This window comes from Trichechus manatus, unplaced genomic scaffold (assembly GCF_000243295.1).
Source record: "Trichechus manatus latirostris isolate Lorelei unplaced genomic scaffold, TriManLat1.0 scaffold00125, whole genome shotgun sequence".
In the NCBI taxonomy this organism is placed as follows: Eukaryota; Metazoa; Chordata; class Mammalia; order Sirenia; family Trichechidae; genus Trichechus; species Trichechus manatus.
Genome location: NW_004444061.1, coordinates 5948062 through 5975315, shown reverse-complemented (window position 1 = coordinate 5975315; position 27254 = coordinate 5948062). Strand labels below are relative to the sequence as shown.

The window sequence follows — 27254 nt, the reverse complement described above, 5'->3', positions numbered from 1 at the left end:
GGGGTTGTTAACCAATGTCATAAAACAGCATGTGTGTTACTGTTACATGAGAAACTATCTGTTCTGTAAGCCTTCACCTGAAGTACAATAAAATATTAAAAAAATAAAATAAAAATAAAACCATAGCTAATATAAAACTTTACAGCTGTAGATGACAGTATCTTATTATGCTATGCTGGAACCACTCACCAAAGTTCGGTCAGGTTCTCCACCATCTGCCAAACCTGCCTCCATAGTGAAAGAAGATAGGTTTATGCTTCTCTTTCCACTAATGTGTAGCCATCCTGTAAATCTGGAAATCCTAGAAGAAGAAAATTACATGTATTAGGACTGATTGTGAACACAGAGAAATAGCGTACTAAATATAGTACCAAAATAAAAACAAAAACAAACCCATTGCCGTTAAGTCGTTTCTGACGCATAGCAACCATATATAGGACAATGTAGAACGGTCCCATAGGGTTTCCAAGGCTGTAAATCATCACAGAAGCAGACTGCTACATCTTTCTCCCATGGAGTAGCTGGTAGGTTCCAACTGCTGACTTTCTGGTTAGTAGCCAAGTGCTTAACTACTGTGCCACCAGGGTCCCTCATTAAATATATTAGGAAGGAGAAATCATTTTAGACTGAGATTACTGGAAAACCAAATAATGGAGAAAACAGATTTTGACATAGGCCTTGAAGAATGATAAAGCCTTAAGGAAAATTAAAGAAGAAATATTCCAACTGAAGAGGAATAGCAAGATTAAAGACATGAGATTGTTCAATGTTTTAAAAGATACTCAAAACTGCCATATTTATAATTAATGAAATAAAATTAGATTTTTTTCATTAGTATATTGGCAAAGACTAAAAAATGTGCGATTATCAAACATCTGCACGAATGTGGGAAAATAGGTACTCTCATACACTTTTGTGATAGGAATATAAGTCAGGACAACCTTTTTGGAAGACAACTGAAAACACAGAGGCTTTCATTCAACAATTTCACGGCTAGGAATTATCTGGCAGACATACTAATACAAATACACAAAGCTATATGAATAAACACATCCACCACAGTAATACATATAATGGAAAAAAACTGGACACAACCTTAATGTCAATCATTAAACCCAAAAAAACCAAACCAGCTCCCATCGAGTTGATTCTAACTCACGGTGACCCCATGGGTTTCACAGTAGAACTGCACACCATAGGGTTTTCAATGCTGTGACCTTTCGGAATTAGCTCACCAGGCCTTTCTTTCACGGCACCTCTGGGTGGATCTGAATCGTCAACCTTTCAGTTAGTAGCTGAGCGCTTAACCGTGTGCACCACTCAGAGATTAAGGGCTTGCTTAAATTATAGTACAAACATATAATGGAATATCATGCAGCAATTATTTAAAATGAAGTAGATCTCTATATACTAAACTGAATAAAAATCCAAACCCAAGCCAAAGCCGTGGCTGTCAAGTCGATTCCGACTCACAGCAACCCTATAAAACAGAGAGGAACTGCCCCATAGGATTTCCAAGGAGTGGCTGGTGGATTTGAACTACCAACCTTTTGGCTAGCAGCTGAGATCTAAACCAATGCGCCACCACCGCTCCCTAAACTGAGTAGCAGACCATAAATTTGGGAGTTGGCATAGTGATGGCATTTAAAGACACAGGACTGGATCATATCACCAAGGGAGTAGGTGTCGAACAATAGATTTCAGAACTTCTCAGGCTTACGTAACTCGTCTGAACAGAGCTGTCCTCTCTCTACTCAAAACTTGCTGGTTGATATTTGCAGGGAAAGTAATAAGAGCATATTTCATCCCATCTTCAGTCTGTTCATTAAATTTAAAAATCAAAAGGCCATTAATAGTGTTAAAATACCTGCCTCAATATTTTGCTATTTCCTTGGTTTTTCCATAAAACAATTTCTCTTCTAGTTCCTGTAAACTATATGTTACATGCAGAAGACATCAATAGAAAACACAAATTCAGCAACATTGACAACAAGATGGTTGGTAAACAAAAAAATAGCTCAGCTAGCTCAATCATTTAACACGTTTACTGAATGCCTCCCAAACAAAGGGAATTCAGTACAATAAAAGAGATCTAAGTGTAAATAAATTACTATCGGAAGAGGCTGCATAGACCCGGCTCACTATTATTCACTCCGCATTGCTAACCGCCACACTGTCTCATGATCTTGTCTTTCCCTCCGGTTCCAGCATCTACAAAAGGTTTAAGATTAACCGATGTTCCTCCTTGGAGGGTGGAAAACAAGTGATAATAATCTAAGGATGAAAAACCGAACAAAACACCCATTTTGTGACAAGAAAACCAGGATGTCACCAGATAACCCCCAAGAATACCAGTAGAAGATTAACTCATCTGAAACATGATTACCTCAAGGGGGAACTAACACAAACTTCTAAGACCCATAATCCTGCCTCTATAAAAGGCTTCAGCTGATCCCTATGGGGAAGATGGGTTTTTTTGAGGAATCTATTCCCCTCTGTCTCCTATGTATCGATACATAATAAACCTCTTGCTGCTCACCTCACCCGTCTCAGAACTGGATATTGGGGCAGGCGGCTCCAGTCTGCGTTATTGCAGTAATAAATTTGGTGGCCCATACGGGGAACTCCAGCCGCTTGAGATGCAGGAGCCCCAGGGCAGGGCCTGGGGCTGATTGACAGCTCTCCCAACAAGCGGCCGCGAGAGGTTTCATTTGCCTCTGGGGAGACCATCGGCCAGACCTGGGTCTGTCACAGCGCAGCTGGTCCCCAATCGAGCCAAAAGAGGTGGGTGAAAGAAACCCAAGACCTGTACAGGAGGGATCCCAAGGTGAGTCCGCAACCCCTCTTGCTGTTGCGCTCAGGATCAGGGCAGATAGGGCAGGCCCGAGGCTTCTGGAGCGGGACCTGAGCCATTGGTTTCTGGGGCGAGACGTGCCCTAGATGACCGTCCCCGTGAGTAGGCTTGCAAGTAGGGACTCCTGGTGACTCTAGAGTCCTGGTTCTGGGTGTGTGAAAACTCGTAAGTGTGTCTGGGAGGTTGAGATCCTCTAAGGTCACCTATGTCAGCAGGCAGAGCTGTCTGAGAGGTTGAAGGGGTCGAGATCACCTCCATCAGCTTGCGGGATTTGTTTACTGTAGTTTTATGTCTGTCCTATCCATTTGTTTACTGTGGTTCTGTGTCTGTCCTGTCCATTGTCTGTATGTAACTAGTATTATACCATCTACTTGGGCATCCTGATTTGGCCGTTAAGAGAAAGCTTCAGAAAGAAAAAAACCAAAAGCTTCAACCTTATCGCTTAACATCTTTGATAAATGAGCCTGGATTTCCCCCCCACTACTGATTCACTTGTTTGGGGTTCATATTTAAAAACACTATAAACTGAGTATACCAGAAGTAACTTAGAATTTCAGTGGCCACTTTGGGAAAATGAGCTTTCATTCGTGTTGTCCGTTTTTTCCTTTAGGGAACTTCGCTCAATGCTCAGGTTTTGTCAAGAGGTCTAATATTCCTCCATCTGAGGCTCCAGCAAGTTAGTAAGTTTTATCTAGAACCTGTTTTTTCCACTGAATTGAGTCTACTTACTAAAAAATTGCTATGTATACTTTAAGAAACTAGGATCCACATATCCTTTTTGTGTGGTATTGTCTGGTTAGTTTATGCGGTCTTTCTGTCTCCTTTTGTCCTGAAAAAGCTTTGGTATTTACTGGGTAGATAGCCTTTCAAAATGCCTCCATCCACTTAAATACATGTAAATGTCTTAGCTCAAGGGAAGCTTTTGAAAGACCCTTTTCAGCTAGGTGGAGACTCTTTTAAGACAAAAGATAAGAAAAATTGCTGCTTTGCTATAGTTATCAGAAATTGAGTGGATCCTGATAAGAGAACTGTAAACAAGTTCTCTCTATTATAGGGGAACTCTAATAAGTCAAACAGAAATCACAATAAGATACACCTAAAATGGCCTGGAAAAATGTTTCCAGCAGTAATCAGAGGCTTAAAGTAATATCCATATCAATGAATTGGTCAATTAAACAGAGACTTTGTGATTTTCAAAGCCAGTTAATAAAATCGTTAAGGGCTAAAAATTAGGTTGGGAAAAATATGAGAAATAGTAAAAGTTGAATAAAAACTTTGAATGTTTTTCAGACTTTCTTTCAACAACAGTTATGCGTTATGGTATACAGGCTTAAAATAATTCCCAGTACATTTTAGATAACTTACTGATGTTAAATTAAGTTAATAGGTATTTGTTATAATTTAAGCTTATATACTTTGGCTTTTTATGCCACAAGAGAAAGGATAGACATTTGCTACAATTTAAGCTTATATACTTTGGCTTTTTATGCCACAAGAGAAAGGATAACACAGACATATATATATAAATATATACATATTTAAGCCTGCTAATGACTGTTCATTTTTGCCATTTAAAGAGATGCACTATAAGAGGTATGCAACAAAGACAACGTTTAAGAGGTTTATTGAAAAAGAAATTCATTTGGTATGGTCAAGTTTTATCTGACTAAAGTTTAATGATTTATGAGATTTTTAGGAGTTTTAATGTTAAGTAGCATATAAAACAAAGAATTGGGTTTCTTGCTGTTAAAATAACAAAATTTTCTTTGATTCCTGAGTTAAAAAGTTAATTTATTCTTTGTGTAATCTGCCTTGAAGACAAAGGTTTGGCCTCTCATTAGAATAAGATTTCTGAGTCTGAATACTAAGCCGCATGGTTTTTAGAAAAGAAACGTAAGGTTTTTACTTTAAGATCTTTGGTTAAATAACTTAAGTATTGTTTCACAGTGACCTATAACATTATTATTTCTTTATTGCTAACTTGGTTATAACTTTATCTTTCTGAATCTAGCATCATCAAAGCCAATGGTTTGATGGGGGAATTCACATCATTTACCTATGAAGCTTTTTTATTACAATTCAGGAACTCTTATGCAAAAGCTGATGAGTTCACAGACTGCGGCTGATCCAGAATCACGAGGAACAGAAATTAACTACATAAGACTGAGTAAACTAAAAGAAACTGGGTTTTATGAGAGAATATTGCTGATGTTTTAAGGTCCTACTTTCTAGATATAAGAAATCATTTTCCTTTCTCCTAAAGTATCTAACTAATGGGTTTAGATATTATAACTCTTGAATTAGAAGTTCTGTTGGTAAACTTAGCAAAGTTGTAACTATCATAACCAAAGAAGTGTCTGAAATTGAGCTATGATTTTACAAAATAGAATAGTATCAGCCTTTCCTGTTAATCTCTCAAGAAACAGTTTGTGCCTAAATAGATAAAATGTTGCTATATTTATATTAATACTCAATCTGAGGTTTTGCAAAATATAGTTGCTGCTGAGGCACATGAAAAGCAGTTACTGATGCTGCTTATGCATAAACAAATACCTATTATGGGGGGAGGCCCATCTATCCCAGCCAAATCTCCTCTAGGCTACATTCTAACTGGAGGAGGTATAGCTATGAGCCTATGACAAGAGAGAAAATGATATGCTTATGTAACAATGTACGGGCCCCAATAGTGGGGGACCAGAAACACTGTCTCCAAAATGGGTTTTTGGCTTACAGCAGGATTTTTCAGCTTGACTTGTTTTGAAGGAAAAATGGAACAAAGTTCCTTATATCCAAGCCTTGATGTATATCTGTCAAACTTTAAATCCCTCTATCCAGGTTCTTTCCCAGGAAAAGCTGAAAGCAAAAGTGCTTCCTGAATCCTCACTGGAGGGTCCCCTCTTAGAAGGAATAGCCCCGATAACTGCTTCGGCTCCCCACCTCCCCGGAAAGTGCGGTAGAAGCCGACAAGTCAGGTTGAAGAATGACGACAGAGTCCACCACAGAAAGGGTTGAGCCTGATTCTAGTCCGGCCAGCTTGAAAGAAACTGACGAAGGAAGGGAATCGGGAAGTAAGAGTCCGACTTCATTGGATATGGTATCCCCACCACCACACACACCCGTCAGGGTACTGTTTTCAGTGAGCATACTACCAGGGCTCGGGCAGGGCAATTTCCTCTGAGAAAAATTCCAGCCGAAGGAGGAACAATGTTACAATACTCCTTTCTCTACCTCCAACTTGTATAATTAAAAGAATCACAGTCCTCCTTATCCGAGTAACCCAAATAGGATGGCAGAATTGTTCTTTCCATTTTCTACAGATCCCGCCTGAAAATACATGCGCCTTGCAGGCAACACTGGTGCAAGAAGAAATAGTGATACTTAGTGGCATTCCTTTCCATATTCAACAAAAGGTGCATCCAGAGGTCTGGGCATAAGGTTTTCACAAGCCAAGTCAGCTGCAACGGTTAAAATTACTTTAAAACCTAGAGCACCTATTATAAACCAGAGGCAATATCCCCTCCACAAGGAAGCTGTGGAAGGGATCGCACCATTGTTGCATCGATACATAAAAACTGGACTTTCAAAATTTTGCCAGTTTCTGTTCAACACCCCTATCTTAGCGGTGTTAAAACCGGGGACAAGAGAATATCGGTCTGTTCAAGACCTAAGAAAAATCAACCAAATAGGAGAGGACATTCATCCAATTGTGCCAAACCCGTATACCCTCTTGGTTAACTATACCCAGTCAGTGTGCTTGGTTTTCAGTACTGGGCTTGAAAGATGCCTTCTTTTGTATTCCTCTACACTCTGAGCCTCAGCCTCAGCCTCTATTTGCCACTGAATGGACTGATATTTAGACAGGAATTGCTGTGCAGGTACTAACTCAAACCCTGGGACCAGCCAGGCGACTGGTGGCCTACTTTTCAAAACAGCTGGACAACATGGCCTGGGGATGGCCCCCTTGTCTTCAAGCTGTGGCTGCAACATGTGACCTGTTACCGAAAGCCAAGAAATTCGCCCTTGGACCAAAGATAACGGTAAACACACCACATACGGTTTTGCCTCTTTTGGAACAAAAGGGGGGTTTTTGGCTCACGGCAGGACAGATGGGAAAATATCAGGCAATCTTGTTAGACAACTCAAACACGGTTCTGAAGGCTGTCTCCTCCCTCAACCCTGCCACATTGCTGCCTATTTCAGAAGATGCCCCCGTTCACTACTGCCTAGAGATAACTGAAGAAGTTTATTCTAGCAGACCAGATCTCTCAAATGTTCCCTTGACTGACCCAGAGATAGAAATGTATACAGATGGCAGTAGCTTTCTACATGAAGGATGCCACGAGGCAGGATATGTGGTGGTGACACGAACTGAGGTCTTAGAGGCAACTCCAATTCCTGCCGGCACTTCGGCTCGAAAGGCTGAACTCAGTCCTCGGGCGGGCCCTGTGACTAGGAGTAGGAAGACGCACAACTGTGTATACTGATAATAAATATGCCCATCTGGTCCTTCACTCACACGGTGCCTTGTAGAAAGAAAGGGGACTTCTGACATCTACCAACAAAGAAATAAAACATGTACCAGAAAATCCTAGAACTCTTGAAGGCAATCAATTATCCCCTTCAGGTGGCAGTGGTATAATGCCCCAGACACCTGGAAATTTTAAATATCTGCTGGTTTTTGCAGACATATACTCAGGGTGAGTGGAGGCTTTCCTTTGTCAAACCGAACGAGCCCAAGAAGTGACCAAGGCATTACTCGAAATCATACCCCGTTTTGATCTTCCGAACTCAGTACAGAGTGACAACAGGAGAGATTTTATGGCAACAGTCACACAAGAAATCAATAAAGTTTTAGATATAAATTGGAAGTTACACTCAGCCTGGAGACCACAATTGACTGGAAAGACCAAAAAGATGAACCATATTCTGAAAAAGGCCTTGGCGAAACTTTGCCAGGGGACAAGCTCCACTTAGATACAAGTTCTCCCCATTGCCCTGCTCAGAATCTGGGTAGCCCCTCAAAGCAGGCTCAAGTTGAGCCCTTACGAATTAATATATGGGAGACTATTCCTGGAAAAGTCGACTTTTCCCCATCTCGGTGATGACCGAGGTAGAGAAAAGAGACTAAGTTTGTTATCTGAGAACTGTCATAAACACTGTTAATCAGTATGCTTCTTCTTGTTTGTCTTTTCCTTCTGACACTCCCTCCACAGATTCCAACCCAGAGATCAGAGATCAGGTCCCGTTAAAAACGTGGAAGATCAACCGGCCTCTCAGCGGGAGGGACCTTTTGAAGTTCTCCTGACCACCCACTCTCTGAAATTAACAAGAGTAGCCGCGTGGGTGCATCACTCCAGAGTAAAAGCAGCCCCACCAGAAGAAGAGAAAGAAGCAGAAAACACAGAGCCACCATACTCTTGTACTCCAGTTCAGGGCCTGAAGTACAAGTTCAAGAAGCTTACAGTACAATAATTCTGACCTTATTTCCCTCTTTCTATTTTTTCAGGAGACCTGGACAGAAAAAGTGCCAGTGATCCTACAGGCAAAGGGGACACTGACCCTGCAAGCTGGGGACACTCTGACCCTCCCATGTGTAGTCTCAACTCTAACTCTAGTAGGTCCAGTTAAGTGGGCCATAGAAGAGCCCGAAAGAGGAACCTTAAGAATAGTGATTATTCTAGTTTGTTTTTTTGTTCCCTATTTTATGAGAATATTAACAAAAGAACTACAAATACTCCTAAGGCTAGAAAAATTTTTACCCTGGTAAGTCAGGATGCCCCTTTTTCAAGCTCTGAGGACAAATGTCATCTAATTCACCAAGATGCAGCCAATTCCCACTCTAACTCACCCCCCACCTATCGCCCCTAGTCGATACCAGGAGGTCTCTCACCCCAGCAACACTCCTAACAAGCAGGAAGTAGCCAGAAAAGAAGTGACGCCCTGTTTCCCAAGACTGAGAAACTTTCAATAAAAGGGGGGATTGGAAGAGGCTGCATAGGCCTAGCTCACTATTATTCACTCCCCATTGCTAACCGCCACATTGTCTCACGATCTTGTCTTTCCCTCCGGTTCCAGTGTCTACAAAAGGTTTAAGATTAACTGATTTTCCTCCTTGAAGGGTGGAAGATAAGTAATAATAATCTAAGGATGAAAAACCAAACAAAGTACCCATCTTGTGACAAGAAAACCAGGATGTCGCCAGATAACCCCCAAGAATTCCAGAAGAAGATTAACTCATCTGAGACATGATCACCTCAAGGGGGAACTAACACAAACTTCTAAGACCCATAATCCTATCCCTATAAAAACCTTCAGCCTATCCCCAGTGGGTGAGATGGGCTTTTTGGAGGAATCTACTCCCTTCTGTCTCCTATATATCGGTATATAATAAACTTCTTGCTGCTCACCTCACCCCCTCAGACTTGTCTATTGCGGCAGGCAGCTCCAATCCACGTTATTACAGTAACACAAGTACTATACAAGCATTTGAACAAAGTGCTGCGGGATCTCAGAGAAGTCCAACTGTGCCTACTAGACAGCATGGAGGTTTGCTGCCAAATGATTAACATTTTAAAATACAGAAATGGAAACCAAACAAGAAATATGAAAATACTATGCAAGTCTGATATTATATCTCTATTCTCTAGCCTTTTGAGAAATCATTCATAAAAAAGCACAGGATAATTACATCTACCTTACACAGTTAAACAGAAGAGAAATGACCAGTGAATGACTTACATATTTATTACTCATCCATCCTATTGGAGCCCTGGTGGCACAATGGTTAAGAGCTCAGCAGTTTGAATCTACCAGCCGCTCCTTGGAAACCCTATGGGGCAGTTCTACTCTGTCCTATATGATCTCTTGAGTTGGAATCAACTCAATGGTAACAGCATTTTGTTTTGTTTTGTTTTGTTTTTTGTATCCCTATTGGAAACGTGTAGAAATTTAGTTATGAAATCACACAAGGATTTGTCTAGGTGTAGATCATCCTGATTAATCCTGTTGGCTCTCAGGGAATTTTTTTCAGTCTTAACACATCTTTCTCTAGTTTAAGGAAGTTTTCGTCTGCTTTTTTTGTTGTTTCTTCCTTCCCATTCTCAGTTCTTTCCTGATAAAATTTTTATTAAGCAAATGTTTGACCTTCATGTTTATTTCAATCTGGTATTTTCCATTTATCTATATTTTTGTATCACATCTTGAAGGATTTTATCAACTTTATTTCCCAGATCCCTTCAGCTGATTTTTGTCCTCAGCCCATCCACTGACTTTTTTTGTTAATGTTTTTGAATTTCAAAAAAAATGACACTTTCTTATTCCCTGATTACTCATTACACTCTGTTATCATTTCAAGGTTGCAGTAATCTTTTGAATCTAAGGATACTAGTTAGACTTTCTTTTACAGTGCTCTTCTCTGTTTCCTCTGAAGTCATTTTTGTTCCTTCATCTTGATCCTTGTCTTTTGCGTTGCTGGTTTTCTTCAACCATCTGGTGATACCTGGTTGTCATTCATGAACGAATACTTTGTTAGTGTAGAATGCTTACAGTATTCCCACCAGGTCTATCCCCAGCATGACAGTATCCTTCTATTTCTGTATCTCAATGACAAAGACTGTCAGATTATTAAGATACAAATAATTTCTCCTTATTTGTCTTGTATTTTTTAATGGGTATTATGAATATTGAGGCTTAAATATGAACCAATACCTTTAACTGAAAGCACTAGATACAGAGACTTTTAGTCAGTCATGTATGATTCGGTAATGTTCTCCCATATTCCACAATACATGAACTAAGCAGGCAACATTATCAGATTTTCTTTTTCTTTTATAAAAGGGAGGTCGATTTCGTAGTATATCTGTGTAGTTCAGGGGTCCACAAACATATCTTGTAAAGAGTCATACAGTAAACAGGTTTTTTACATTAGGCTTTGAGGGCCACAGCGTCCTGTAACTACTTAACTCTGCTCTTGCAGTGTGAAAGCCATAGACAAAACGTAAATGAATGAGACTGAAAAACTATTTACAAAAACAGGTGTAGTGCATAGTTTAATGACCCCTGATGGCTTTCCAGTGTTAATGTCACATGTGTAAGTAGAACACTAGTAGGCATGCTAGATAAGTTTTTTTCTGGTAACGCCAAGATGCATTGCTATACTTCCCCCCTTTGTTTAGCTCTATTTATACTTACTTCTGAACCCAAAAAGTAGCTTATTTCTTTACTCAGAATATGTCTCGCTACTAACTTTATCTCTTTTTTGAAACAGCAAGTTTCCTTCAGTTTTTGATCAGAGCTCCTTCTGAATTCTTCTCTATGAGTTTTTTGTTTTATTTTGGTTTTGGTTTTTGCCGTTTTTCTTCTGTCCTAGAACCACCTTTTTACTAACTTCTTGTTCCTCATAAAATCTGGCCACCTTATGCAAGGACTTAGCTACATAAGAACACTTTTAGTGTACCTTTGTGACTCTGGCTTCAAGAACACTTAAGACAAAAGCTTATTTTGATTCCCTAGGGGGACAAAAAAAAGAGACTCTTATATAACATTTCCTCCAAATAACTTGCACAAAGGGTAGTGTGTAGGATTGGACATTTTTATATTTAAAAAAATTAACAATAAGGAACACATGAATTGATATGGATTGTTTTTGCTGAGCTGAAGTACAATATGACTAATATAACAGAATGAGGAAGCAAGTGTTATAAACATATTTTAGTTTTTATAAAAATGGATGTATTTCTAGTGGCTGGCATGTGATAAGCTCCCAATAAATGTTTATAAGCTAATGAATGGCATGTAGATATTTTTCAAACAAATTATTTTTTTAAACTAGTATTTGGTTTTGCAGTAAAATTATGATACTTGGCTTAGTTATAATTATATTTTAATAATATTTATAAATTATAAATAGTTCTCAAAAGCTTTATGTAAAAAATGAATAATGAAACCACACATAAGGGAATTCAGTATGTAAAGCAGAGGTCACAAAATGGTAGGCAACTGGCTGTGATTTGGTCCTTTTCCTTAATGAATAATTTAAAAGTGAAAAATTGTACATAAAAAATGTGGATTTAGGTTTATCTTGAAATATGGAAGATCTGGTAATACTGGGCAGTGTTTGCATTTGTGCTTTCACTGTTTCACTCAGTTTTGCTATGTGCCTAGGTCCTGAAAGTACTTGAGTTCTGACTCCTAATTTAAAGTTACCTGCACAGAATCTTTTTTAAAACGAAGAAACTGTCAATACTATGTACAACTGCTTTGATTAGAGCAATTTAAAAGTTCCCACTTTGAGCTTCTCCTCTATCAGGCACCACATTTGCTGTGACTAAGTTTTCTACCTATGCCTTTAATCCAGTTACTTCTAGCATTTGATGATGGCAATAGCCTTTACTCCTGTATCAAAAAATGTGTTCCATAAGTCCTTTCATTGTCCATAATATTCAAATCTCCCTTATTTTTAATAAGACTTATTTCAGTCCAACTTCCTTACATCTGCCCGGTCTCTTTCACCTCCACTGACAGATTTCTTAAGAGTGTTTATGATTGGTTTCCTCTATTACTTTCCATTGCCTTCATGCCTACATGTTATATTGCTTCTACACCTAGATTAATCTAAAGCACGGATCTGATCATGTCGGAAACCTTCAGCTGTTATCATTTACAAAGTTAACTCTAAATCTTGTCTTGGTATTTGAGGGTAACAATGATTTTTCTTATGCTATTCTTTCTCAGCTTTATTTTTTTGTTTTTCCTTTCACAGACTATTTGTCTCAGTCAAACTGAGTTACTTGCTACTCTCCATATGCTTCCATATTTTCATGTCTTTGCCTATACTCTTCCTTCTAGAGTGTACTTCCCTTACATAACCAAGTCCAACCCATCCAGTTAAGCCCAGTTCCTATACTGCCTTCTTTATAAAGCCCTCCTTGATTTCCCTTAACCAGATGTACTGGTATTATCTTGATTCCTGAACTTTTAAAGTTGATGTATAACTTAACACTATCCATTTTATTTATGTTCCTATCTTCCCTATACAAGTTTTTGTTCTGCTTTGCTTTTAAGCTTATAGCTTTCAAGTTACTCGTTTTATACTTTCCCCAATATCTTTATAAGCTTCTTGCCCTGAATGACTGGAGCCCATCAACTTTAAAGCATAAATCCTCTTTTAAACACTGTGTATTTTGAGATTAAGGAATTTCTTAAAAGGATGGATGCCAGAAAAAGCCTCCACTTTTTACTGATTATCATAAAAACTGATTACCCAGGGGCCAAAACAGCCTGGAGTTATGTTTTATTTAGTCCTCACAAAATATGGCAAAGTTGTTATGCTGATGTTTGGGTTTACTAAAATATAAACAGTTCACTAACATAGCAAACTATGGCCCACAATCTAAAAAAAAATTAAGAGTCGTAAAATAGAATAAGGAGGAAGAGGAAGAAAAGAATATGTTGACAGAGACCACATGTGGCCCACAATGCCTGAAATACTTACTATGTGGTCCTTGACAGAAAAAGTTTGTCAATCTTGGAGTAAGCATTTATTTTAAACCATAGCCATTTTTGCTGGAATGCTTTTTAAAATATATTATACTTTTATGTAATAGAAGATACTAAGTCTCCAATAAACATTTATTGAACTGGTAGAATATGCCGTGTATAAATTAGATCTAAACTAGGAACTGGGAGGAAAAACAGGGGAAAGTAAAAATCACTGTCTTCAATAAACTACTTGGCCTGTTTCTTTATAACTCAGGGTCATCGGTATTAACATCTGTTGTTTATTTAGTGTTTAGTGGTATAGAGGTGTTAAGGGCTTTGAAGTATGTATAGATATTACCTTTTCCACTGAATGGCAAGTGATATTAACTACAGAGAAAATATGTTTGGAGTATCTCACTATTTCTTGAAGGCAAGTAGAAGCTGATGATTCTCTATGAAACAGACTTTTGCACACTGTGGCATAAACAGAGTTACCCAATCTTTTTTTTTAATAATCCTTATATTTAAAACATAAGCAAGAATTTGGATTTTTTCATTATGAAAACAGTAGATGCACACTGTAAACAACAACAACAAAAAAAATCAGACTACAAAAAAATCATCTAGAAGGAAATAGAAATCATGTAAAATTCTACCACCTAGGAAAAAAACTTGTATTACTGAAAAATCTATAACAATATTATATCTAAGATATTTTTAGATATGCAACAAGTTATTAAGGTTACTACCTACGGACCCCATATAAAAAATTACTCAAAACAACAGTCCAGAAAAATGAATAAAAATAACATGGAATGCAAGACAGTGGCAGCTGAGTACGACTGAAAAAAATAAAAAGAGATTAGAAATTATGAGTCTCCTTCAACTGAAAAAGTTCAAATAACTTATGATTACATTTCCTTTTCTATGGGTCCAAATAACTTAGTTCTACCATGAATAACAATCATATTGTACATCCTCACAAAAATGTAAGTTCCAAAACTGCAAAGATTTTTGTCTATCTTGTCCACCAATACATCCCAGTGCCCAGAATAATATGTGGCATAGTATATGCATGCAATAAATACATTGATAGCTTCAACAGTATTTATTTTACTCCGTAAACCTCGCTTGATAAATAATAAAAAAGATAAATAATTAAAAAATATAGTATGTCAGACAGTAGTCCATGCTGAGAAGAAAAAGTTTGGCAGGGAGGAGTCATATGACATGTTATGGAAGTAGCAAGGATTTTAGATAGATTGTCTGGAAAGGCCTTTAGACCCCACTGAGATGACAATGAGTCAAGATCTGAGTAACCCGGCAGGGGGAAGCCACCAAAACATCTAGGGGAGACTCTCCCATGTAGAAGAGGAAAGAGCAAGCACAAAGGCAGGATCATGCAGTGTATTTGCAGAATATGAAGGAGACTACTGTGGCAAGTGGAAAAACGAAGTATAGTGGGCAATGAGACCAGCAAGCATCAAATCACATAGAGCTTCTTAGGACAGGACTCACTTTTACTATGAATGAGATGAGAGGCTATTGTTGAAGGGTTGTTAGGGCAAAGAAGTAACAAGATTTGATTTATGCAGGATCACCCTGGCTGCTGACTGAAAATAGATTATAAATAAGCCATAACCAGCAAGAGCTTTGGTGCTACCTACAGTAGTTAAGCGCTTGGCTGCTAACCAAAAGGTCAGCAGTTCGAACCCACCAGGTGCTCCGACCAACAAAGATGTGGCAGTCTGCATCCATAAAGATTTACAGCCTTGGAAACCCTATCGGACAGTTCTACTCTGTCCTATAGGGTCGCTATAAGTCAAAATCGACTCGACAGCAACAGGTTTGGTTTTCTATTGCCATAACTCAGGCAAGAGAAAATGGTGGCTTACGCCAGATTAGCAGCAGGAGACATGGTAAATAGCGTCAAATTCTTTATACACTTTGACAACAGAGATAACAGGATTTGTTGATGAACCAGACGTAAGGTATGGATAAAAAAAGAGGAGACAGGAACTTTACAGGGCTTTTGCCTTGAACAACTGGAAGAATAAAGTTGCCATTAACAGAAACAGACTACACTGTGGGAGGACTTGAGGAAAGGAGGGATGATTAACATGAGATTCCTTTGGACATGTTTACTTTGAGATACCAATTAGACATATGAGTGGAGACATCAAGAACACAGTTGGACACAGGTATGAGATTCAGGGGGAGAGGTGAGGCTAGAAAGATAAACTGGGAATCAGCACATAGACAGAATTTAAAACTACAAGATTGGATGAGATTTCCTCGGGAATCTGTGCAGACAGAAAAGACGCCCAAGTAAAATCCTGGCCTACTCCAATATTAAAAACTCAATATTTATAAAATGAATGAATCAGTGAATCCTGATGTTTGTTTTCAATTTTATATAAGTAGAATTTATATAATTACTCCATGTAGACAGAATTACTCTATATAAAAAGCAAAGAAAACATACACAGATGGTAAAAATCTGAACATGACTAACTAAAAAAAGGAGTAGGAAGAGAAAAGGAAAGATAAAATTAAGGACACCACCACCACCAGTCACCATCAAGTCGATTCCAACTCATGGTGACCCCATGCGTGTCAAAGTAGAACAGTGCTACATACAGTTTTTAATGGCTGATTTTTTGGAAGCAGATCACCAGGACTTTCTTCCAAGCTACCTCTGAGTGGACTCTGCCCTCCAACCTTTTGGTTAGCAACTAAGCAAGTTAAGCATTTATACCATGAGGGACTCCTAAAATTAAAGATAACAAACAATAAAAAAACATTGCCGTCGATTCGATTCCAACTCATAGCAACCCTATAGGACAGAGTAGAATTGCCGTGTAGGGTTTACCAGGCTGTAAATGTTTACAGAAGCAGACTGTCACATCTTTCTCCCACAGACCAGCTGGTGGGTTTGAACCTTTGGTTAGCATGCAAGCACTTAACCACTACACCACCAGGGCTCCTCTAAAATTAAAGATAACCCGCTGTCATCAAGTCAATTCTGACTCATAGCGATCTACAGGACAGGGTAGAACTGCCCCATAGGGTTTCCAAGGAGCAGCAGAGCTCTTAACCACTGTGCCATGAGGGCTCCAAAATTAAACATAAGTGCCCTAAATTCCTTATCTTGGATAACAGGGAATGAAGAGACACTGTTAGTATGTCAAGAAACAAGCTTTCAATATTTTCTTTAAAGCAAAGGACTAGAACTAAAAATGTATAACAAAAAAATCCTGGAGGGAAGGGACAGTTAGAGACTTAAAGTATAAACATACTAACTTCCCCCATCTTTCAGTGATTAAAATTAGAAGATATTTAAATGATAATAAACCCTAATTTAAATGTAATTACTAGTTGAATTCAAAATTTAAAGAAGACTATGTTCCCTCTTTTGTTCCTTTCGTTATTAGTACTCTAGTCATTGTTTGGGAAACTGGTGCCTCACTGACTACATTTAAAGTAGGACTAAATTTTGAGAGAAAGTAATTTTTATAAAAATTCTCTATTTTGGATGTGTTATTTCAGTCACAGAGAAACAAAAGGAAGTGGCACTTACTAAGCAAGACTAACTGCTTGAACACATATCATTTAACCATAACAACTTTGTTGTCGTTGTTAGGTGCCGTCAAGTCAGTTTCGACTCTAGCGACCCTGTGTACAACAGAACAAAACACTGCCCAGTCGGGCGCCATCCTTACAATTGTTGCTATGCTTGAGCCCATTGTTTCAGCACTGTGTCAATCCACCTCGCTGAGGGTCTTCCTCTTTTTCGCTGACCCTCTATTTTCCCCAAGCATGATGTCCTTCTCCAGGGACTGATCCCTCCTGATAACACGTCCAAAGTATGTGAGACATAGACTCACCATCCTCACTTCTAAGAAGCATTCTGGTTGTACTTCTTCCAAGGCAGATTTGTTCGTTCTTTTGGCAGTCCGTGTTATTCAATATTCTTTGCCAACGCCACAATTCAAAGGTATCAATTCTTCTGAGGTCTTTCTAATTCATCGTCCAGTTTCACATGCATTATGAGGTGACGGAAAACACCATGGCCTGGGTCAGGTGCACCTTAGTCTTCAAGGTGACATCTTTGCTCTTCAACACTTTAAAGACGTCTTTTGCAGCAGATTTGCCCAATGCAATGCATCTTTTGATTTCCTCACCGCTGCGTCCATGGGTATTGATTGTGGATCCAAGTAAAATGAAATCCCTGACAACTTCAATCTTTTTGCTGTTTATCATGATGTTGCTTATCGGTCCAGTTGTGAGGATTTTTGTTTTCTTTATTTCAAGATGTAATCCATAACAACCTTATGATGCTGTAATGAGTGATGGGTACCTCCTATACTTCTGTAGACAGCAACAAGTTATGTCTGGTTAGTTTGTGGCTTCCTATCTCACAGGATCCCCCCAAAAGTTTTTGTTTTGTTAAACACATATATAAACAAAAATTCTCAAAAGCAAGAATGCTTATCGCTGAACACACCATATTTTTAAAGAGTAGTATTATCTTCCTATCACTGGAAACTCAGATTAAATTTAGTAATCTTAATCTCACTCACTGCCAATGTAAGCAAAAAAAAAAAAAAATTAGATTGCATATAAGAACTGGCATTAGCTAGTCTGAACTCATTCACAGTATTGGGTTAATATGACATTAATCCTAAAACAAAGTCTAATGTAATAAGAAATTATAGAAATGTGACAGTTCCAAAACAGCAAGCTAGCATCAACATCCTATTTATAACTACTTTGAAAGGAAAACAAACAAAAACTAAGCAAACTACTTGATTACAAACGTCTATCTAAGTATCTTTTATCAAAATTACTGCAAAATAGTGTAGTACATATGCTTCCCTACAGCATAATAATTGCATTTTTGGTTCGTATGAATTATGTTCCAGAGCCCTGGTGGTGCAGTGGTTTAGAGCTTGCCTGCTAACCGAAAGGTCCACAGTTCAAATCCACCAGCAACTCCCTGGAAACCCTATGGGGCAGTTCTACTCTGTCCTGTAGGGTCACTATGAGTCAGAATCAACTCAGTGGCAAAGGGTTTGTTTTGGTTTGGTATAAGTTATGTTAAGACCTCCTCCACTACAATAATAATGATGGTGATGATGATGGAGACAGGAAGGCAGGCAAAAACTGGACACAATATAGTTGGATCATGGATTTGTTTGGTTTTTTCCCCATTCTACCTGATAAGGAAGGACTTCTGACATTTTGTTATATGTTTTCTGTATGTCTTATACCTTTTTTGTCCCTCATTTCCTTCTTCTATTTTTAGTTGATTTTTTTTTTCTAATGAACCATTTTCATTCCCTTCTCATTTCCTTTTCTGTATATTTTTTAGATACTTTCTTTGAGGTTATCATGTTGCATATAACAAAACATGTAACAAAATGGCATAAGTATTTCCTTATAAACAAATACTTTAAAAATAAATGGATTAAACCTTCCAATCAAAAGGCAGAGACTGGCAGAATGGAAAAAATAAAATAAAATCATGATCCGACTATATGCTGTCTACAAGAGACTCACTTTATATCCAAAGACACAAACAGGCTGCAAGTAAAAGGATGGAAGTGATATTCCATGCAAACAGTAATCAAAAGAGACTTTAAGTCAGACAAAATAGACTTCAGTTTAAAAACTATCATAAGAGACAAACAGTATAACCTGATAAAAGGGTCTATTCATCAAAAAGATACAATTATAAACATTTCCACCAAGCAACAGAGCTCCAAAATATATGAAGCAAATACTGACAGAATTAAACAGAGAAATAGTTCTACAATAATAGTTTAAGATCTCGGGGGACATCTAGGTCAACTGGCATAATACAGTTCATAAAGAAAATGCTCTATATCCTACTTTCGTGAGTAGCGGCTAGGGTCTTAAAAGCTTGAGAGCAGCCATCTAAGATACATCTATTGGTCCCATCCCATCCAGAGCAAAGAGGAATTAAGAAAACCAAAGACACAAGGAAAATATTAGCTGAAAGGACAAAAGAACCACATGAACCACTGACCCAAGCCCAGAAGAACTAGACAGTGCCCAGCTATGCGGTGTGATTACTTTTGTGTGTGGTCTTTCAAGTCATGGTCTTGTAACTCCCACCCAGGTGGTTGTGTATGATAGGGTAATTGTGGCCTAACAAGGGAATTGGTCAGTTTTGCCTCAAAAGAGAGCCAATTCCAGAGCAGAGAGGAGAAGCCACCACCAAGGAAGGAGAGACCAGCAGAAGGAGACCGCATAGTGGGCTTCCTGGCCCAGAGAGAGAGAAAGATGAGTGCCTTTGGGCAGAGAACGAGGGCCAGAGAGAGGACTGCCTGCAAGCATGGCTGGGAAGAAGCTATCCTGATGGAAGAACTGTATCTTGAGTGTTTCTGAGCCTGAACTGTAACTGTTACTCCCCTAATAAACCCTATAATTCTGAGTATGGTCTGTGAGTTCTGTCTGGCCATTTCAATGAACTACTGAACCCAACAGAGTGCTGTGGGAGGGACAGCTGGTGTCAGAATTGGTAAAGACAGCAGAGAGAGGCAGTGTTTGTCTGATCCCCTCCAACTTCCCCACCACACCCCCCAAGAAGAATCAGCCTTAGGCTGTTGATCTTGATTCTCCTTCCCCTTCATGAAGTTGGAGGTCAGACTCTGCCTTCAAGCCATTTTTACAGACTACCACCACAGACTGCTCTGACAGGGATCACAACAGAGAGTTCCAGACAGAGCGTGAGAAAAAATGTAGAACAAAATTCAAATTCACAAAAAAAAAAAAAAAAAAAAAACAAACCTGATTTACTGGTCTGACAGAGACTGGAGGAACCCCCAAGACTATGGCCCCCAGACACCCTGCTAACTCAGAACTGAAGCCACTCCTGAAGCCCACTTTTCAGACAAAGATTAGATAGACCCACAAAGAAAACAATAACACATGTGAGGAACACACTTCTTAGCCCAATCAAATATATGAGCCCAAATGGGCAACTCCTGCCCAAAAGCAAGACCAGAAGGCAGGAAGGGAGAGGAAAACTGGACGAATGGACACAAGGAAACTGAGGTGGAAGGGGAAGTGTGCTGTCCCATGGCGGGTTGCAACCAATATCACAAAACAATTTGTGTATAAATTTTTGAATGAGAAACTAACTTGTGCTGTAAACTTTTACCTAAAGCACAATAAAATTATTTTAAAAAAATAAGGGGAACCAGAAAAAAAAAAACAGTTGAAGACTTCAATACACCACTTTCAGTAATGGATAGACTACATAGAAGATCAATAAGAAAACACAAGACTTGAACAACATTATAAACAAGCTAGACATATATATTCAAGCTCCCTGGGTGCTACTGTATTGCACGCACAAACACACAGTTTCTTTAGTAATTTTTCATCTATAGGTTTTTCTTTAAAAAAGAAAATTGCTGCGTGGCACAATTAACTGTTCAATTATCTAAACACAGCAGTTAACAAAACAATTGTGGAGGCTTCCAGTGCAGCAAGGGGTCCTTTGGAAGGGAAGCCCAAAAAGAGGATCAGTACACTGACTTCCTGGGATGGCGAAGGATGAGGACGGAATATGCATTTCCTACTAAGACAAGACCAGTAAAAAAATTTAAAAGGAAAGGGAGCTAAGAAAATGGAAATAAGGCAAGGGTACCTCTTAATCATTGAAATCCCTAACTAATTTGCCAAAAACATGTGGGAAGAAAATTTCCTTCCACTATCTTTCACAGCTGTCGTGCTCTGGGACTGTCAGATATCACAGCCCCTTGAAGTCACTTAGTGCACAATCCCTCTGGATTCTCATAACTACCAGTTACAACAACCTGAAGGAACTCACAGATGACTTTTCTTCCAAGTTTATTGAATTTTCATGTTGAAGGGGAGGAAGATGCTTAGTCTCATATGTGAATCAAAGATACACAATCTCTCTCCATCTGATGTCAATCTGAGTCATTCTGCTGTCTTTTAACTGCACACATAGCCTATCAACAATCTAGCTCTGCCTGGTCACACTTACCTAATACTTCTTAGAAAACACTCCGAAAAGCAGCACCTGGGGCGCAGCAGAGATGCTAATATACATTTTATCTCTAAAAATGAAAAGAACCCTCAAAACACAACAGACACCCATAAACCAGCCTCAATGAAGTTACAACTCCCTATGAACCAGGAAATGTACTTCTCTACACTAATTTGTGGTCTCTTGACCACAGACCCACATAAATCTCAAACCAGCTCAGTTTTGGTCCTTAAGGTAAAACCATGAACACAGATTAAAGATGTACCATGTGAGGAAGGAAGCTGTGGGGAAAAGATTAAAAAGAAAAAGATTTTTTGTTTCTGTATGTCATGGACTGAATTATGTACCCCAAAAATGTGTGTATCAATTTGGCTGGGCCATGATTCCCGGTATTGTGTGATTTTCCTGTATGTTGTAAATCCTGCCTCAATGATGCTAATGAGGGAGTATGGGTGGCAGGTGTGTGAGGCAGGACTCAATCTACAAGACTGGATTGTATCCTGAGGCAATCTCTTGAGATATAAAACAGAGAAGTGAGCAGAAAGACAAGGGGACCTCATACCATCAGGAAAGCAGTGCCAGGAACGGAGCGTGTCCTTTGGACCCAGGGTCCCTGCACGGTGAAGCTCCTAGTCCTGGGGAACACTGATGAGAGAGAAAGCCTTGCCCTGGAGCTGACGTCCTGAATTTGGACTTTTAGCCTACTTGACTGTGAAGAAATAAATTTCTCTTTGTTAAAGCCATCCACTTGTGGTATTTCTGTTATACCAGCACTAGATGACTAAGACATTGCAGTTCATCTCTTAAGAATGTTCCCTCCCAAGGACTGAAACAGGATTACAAGAACTCAACTGAAGAGCCAATGTACAGATTATTTTTTTCTCTAACAAATTTAAAGCAGTGTACAACAGTCACAGACACTTATCTCGTAAGAAAAACACAACCATACTTCTTAAACTTGAGGTGAGGTGGGTAGGGAAGAGGGAGGAAAGCACATTTCAGAAATGAGTTCTCAAACTAAAGTTCAGAACTGGTATCCAAAAGAAATGACTCAGACAGCACCTTTCCAAATGGGGAAGCTTTTCCACTCCTGGGCTACGCAGGAAAGAAAGTGGTAGCCACAGCACTGCTCCCTCAAACTCCTTTCCAGTCCCATTTTCCATTTCCAGTCTTGTTTATCAGAGGTCATTTCAGGAATCAGAAATTATCACTATCACCTATAAGTTATAAATAGAGCTGGAAGTTATATCATTAAGTGAAGAAGAGGAATATTAGGAGTAGCTGCTTCGACTGCAAGAAAGGAAGACGGATTACAAAAAAACTCCATGGGAAGAAATTCTACTCCTCTCCCTAAGTAGTTCTATAAATTAATCATTATTTCTTAACTTAAATTGGACAGAAGAAATGAAGAGTTGTTTTATCTTTCATTTTCCCCTTTACCTTCAATCTTTCCCTGTTCAAACCACAAGCAAAAACTCCAGCATCATAAAAGCTGTTGATTTACCCTATTAATTTGATTCTTTGTTTATTCTCTTGGGTTCTAAAAAAATCAGTTCTTTTTTCAGTCCAACAATTACTGTGCTTGATACTAATAGGTAAAAGGAAAGGAGGGAAGAAAACAAATTTAAAACTAAGCTTGGAATGCAGGCTTGAGCTGACACTGAGCATGTCCCTTCACAGTACAAGTACCAATGTAATAACTATGACTATTATTCAAATTTACACAGCAACCACTAAGGCCAATGATGAAGAAATTGAAGATTTTACCTACTTCTGCAGTCTTATATGGATCAAACATGCAATCAGGATGCACTGATAATTATTGGTGATTGGAATGTGAAAGTTGGAAACAAAGAATAAGGATCAGTAGTTGGAAAATATGGCATTGGTGACAGAAACAATGCTGGAAATCCCATGATAGAATTTTGCAAGACCAACAACTTCTTCACTGCAAATATTTTTTTTAAACAACATAAATGGTGACTATACATATGGACCTCAAAGATGGAATACACAGGAATCAAACTGACTACAAGTGTGGAAAGAGACAATAGAGAAGCTCATTATCATTAGCCAAAATAAGGCCAGGGGCCAACTGCAGAACAGACCACCAATTGCTCAATGCAAGCTGAAGCTGAAGCTGAAGAAAATTTAAACAAGTCCACAAGAACAAAAGCATGACCCTGAATATATCCCACCTGAATTTAGATACCATCTCAAGAACGGATTTGACACACTGAGCATTAATGACCAAAGACCAGACAAGTTGTGGGGTGACATAAAGGACATCATACATGAAGAAAGCAAAAGGTCATTAAAAAGATATTAAGGAAAGGAAAGATCAAATGGATGTCAGAAGAGACTCTGAAACTTGCTCTTGAATGTAGAGTAGCTAAAGTGAATGGAAGAAATGACAAAATAGAAGAGCTGAACAGAACATTTCAAAGGGTGGCTCCAGAAGACAAAAAAGTATTACAAAGAAATGTGCAAGACTTGGAGTTGGAAAAACACCCTCGACATTTAAGCTGAAAGAGCTGAGGAAAACATTCAAGTCTCGAGTTGCAATACTGAAGGATTTTATGGGCAAAATATTGAATAACACAGGAAGCATCAAAAGAAGATGGAAGGAATACACAGAGTCACTGTACCAAAAAGAATCAGTGGATGTTCAACCATTTCAGAAGGCAGCATATGAACAAGAACCGATGGTAATGAAGGAAGAGGTCCAAGCTGCACTGAAGGCACTGGCGAAAAACAAAGCTCCAGGAACTGACAGAATACCAATTGAGATGTTCCAACAAACGGATGCAACAATGGACGTGCTCACTCGTCTACGCCAAAAAATTTGTAAGCCAGCTACATGGTCAGGTGACTGGAAGAGATACATATTTATGCCCATTCCAAAAAAAGATGACCCAGCAGAATGCGGAAATTATCAAACAATATCATTAATATCACACGCAAGTAAAATTTGGCTGAAGATAATTCAAAAACAGTTGCAGCAGTAATGCCAAAAATTCAAGCTGGACTCAGAAGAGGACGTGGAATGAGGGAAATCACTGTTGATGTCCGATGGATCTTGGCTAGAAGGAGAGAATGTCAGAAAGATGTTTAACCGTGTTTTATAAAGTCATTCATTTGTGTGGATCATAACAAATTATGGAAAACATTTCGAAGAATGGGAATTCCAGAACACTTAATTGTGCTCATGAGGAACCTGTACACAGACCAAGAAGCAGTCATTTGAACAGAACAAGGGGATACTGCATGGTTTAAAATCAAGGAAAAGCGTGCGTTAGGCTTATATCCTTTCACCATGCTTATTCAATCTGTATGCTAAACAAATAATGTAAGAAGCTGGACTATATAAAGAAGAATGTGGCATCAGGATTGAAGGAGGACCTTAATGAACCACCTGTAATATGCATATAACACAACCTTGCTTGATGAAAGTGAAGAGGACTTGATGCACTTAGTGATGAAAATCAAAGACAACAGCCTTTAGTATGGAATACACCTCAACATAAAGAAAACAAAAATCCTCACAACTGGACTAATGAGCAACATCATAACAAACGGAGAAAACATCAAGGATTTCATTTTACTTGGATCCATAATCAACGCCCATGGAAGAAGCAGTCAAGAAATTCACCTCATATGCATGCAAAAGCTGGACAATGAGTAAGGAAGACCAAAGAAGAATTCATGCCTTTGAATTAATGGTGTTGGTGAAGAATAATAAATATACCACGGATTGCCAGAAGAACAAACAAGTCTGTCTTGGAAGAAGTACAACCAGAATACTCATTAGAAGCAAGGATGGCAAGACTACTTCTCACATACTTTGGGCATGTTATCAGGAGGGACCAGTCCCTGGAGAAGGACATTATGCTTGGTAAAGTAGAGGGTCAGCAAAAAAGAGGAAGACCCTTGATGAGATGGATTGACAACAACAGACCTATATAGAACACTCCACCCAACAAAAGCAACATACAGATTCTTCTCAAGTGTATATGGAACATTCTCCAGAATACAGCATATGTCAGGCCACAAAACAAGTCTCAATAAAGTTTAAACAGCTGAAATCATAAAAGGTATCTTCTCTAAACACAACTGAATGAAACAAGAAATCAATAACAAAAGGAAAACTGGAAAATTCACAAATGTATGAAAATTAACACACTATTAATTAATCACTGAATCAAAAAAAGAAATCACAAGAGAACTTAGAAAATACTTGAGACAAATAAATATGAAAACATAATATACCAAAATTTTTGGGTGTCAGCAAAGACACCAAAAAGCATATACAAAAATATTCATAGCAACGTTATTTATAATAGCCAAAGTCTGGAGGAAGAGATGTTCGTCAACCAAAAAAGAGATGGATCAATTGTGGTAAATTCATACAATGGAATACTATATAGCAAAAGAAGAAGACTACGATGACATAGATGACTCTCATTAACAAAATATTAAGTGAAGTCTGACACAGAGTATACATAGCATATGATCCTATTCATCTATGGTTAAAAAAAAACAAGCCAAACTAATCTAGCACAGAAATCTAGATAATATGTATCTTTAATGAGGCTGGATGGCATAGTTAATTGAGATGAGATGCAAGGGGGCTTCTGAAGCCTATCAATGTTCCATTTCTTGACCTGGACAGTGCTCACACAAAGGTCGGCTCTGTAATAATACACCTCCAACATTTTGGAGCCGTGGTGGCGTAGCGGTTAAGAGCTTGGCTGCTAATCACAAAGGCTGGAAATTTGAATCCACCAGCCACTCCGTGGAAACCCAATAGGGAAGTTCTACTCTGTCCTATAGGGTTGCTATGATTCAGAATTGACTCAACTGCAATGACCTTGGTTTTTTGCTTTTGGGGGGCCTTTTGGTTAGCAGTAGAGCCCTTTAACCACTGCACCACCAGGGCTCCTTTTTAAATCTTGCTTACACTCACTAAATCAGCACTTAGCCCAGTATGAATGATAATATTCTTAACTGTTTTTAACACACACCTTGGGTTTTCACAGTAGCCAAAACTCAATTCCTAATTATGCAAACATGTTGCGGCTGTAAAGCAGTGTAAATAACAAGATTAATGTTTCTGCCTACCAAAAGAAGTGTATTAAAAAGTAATCTGAATTTTTCCTACTTAAAAATACCATAATTAGGGATCAGATTCAAGACATATCAACTTGCCTTAAAAATGACAAATCTGTCTGGTTCTGTTTTAAAAAACAGAGAAATCAATCGTGGTGCCATTGTGAACCCTTTCCATGATGTACTAGTTATTAATACTAAGCCATTTAAACTTAAAGTTTATCTCGTCTCATGTGTAAATGACCATACCCTTCCTGCTAATAAATATTTCAAGTACACTGGACAATAACTTTGCTGCTTCTACAGGACTACCCATGAATTAAGTAATTCTAGAACTCTAAAGATTTTAAAGACGAAAAAGGTACTTAAATAAAATCTAAATATAATACCTGAAAAAGCTGTAGTATGGTTAAGGTAAATGGACAAGGTCCTAAGCCAACAGTATTTATAATACTAAAACAGTAGGTTCCTATCTTGAGTTTCCAGTAAAAAAAAATTTTTGTCATATCCACTGTGTCAATCTGTATTATCTGCTCAAAAATCAACCATAAACTTATTCTTACATTTTCCTAGGGGAAAAAAAATTTCAAGGAAAATAAGAGTTTACTGTTTTAGCCTTCCTACTAAATTTCTAAAGTATCCCCTCTTCTCCCAAACCAAAGCTGATGAAAGAACAAGGGAAGAATACATAAAGAATATAAGGAGTCCTAGTGGTGCAGTGCTTAAGTGCTTGACTGCTAACCAAAAGGCTGGCAGTTCAAACCC

At 38.5% G+C, this 27254-nt stretch overlaps 1 protein-coding gene across 5 annotated transcripts in view; it reads right to left on the bottom strand.

Moving 5' to 3' along the window:
• OSBPL8 (oxysterol binding protein like 8) overlaps positions 1-27254 on the bottom strand; it is a 239332-nt gene that overhangs the window by 166621 nt on the left and 45457 nt on the right. For 4 of the 5 annotated variants that reach the window (XM_023738893.1, XM_023738892.1, XM_004384622.3 and 1 more), the window contains one exon: positions 190-301. In XM_023738893.1, the coding sequence (XP_023594661.1) occupies positions 190-234 (45 nt within the window). In that variant the 5' untranslated portion in view covers positions 235-301. Of the gene's footprint in view, positions 1-189; positions 302-27254 lie in introns of those variants that run through there. The other variant, XM_023738896.1, reaches the window with a different exon arrangement.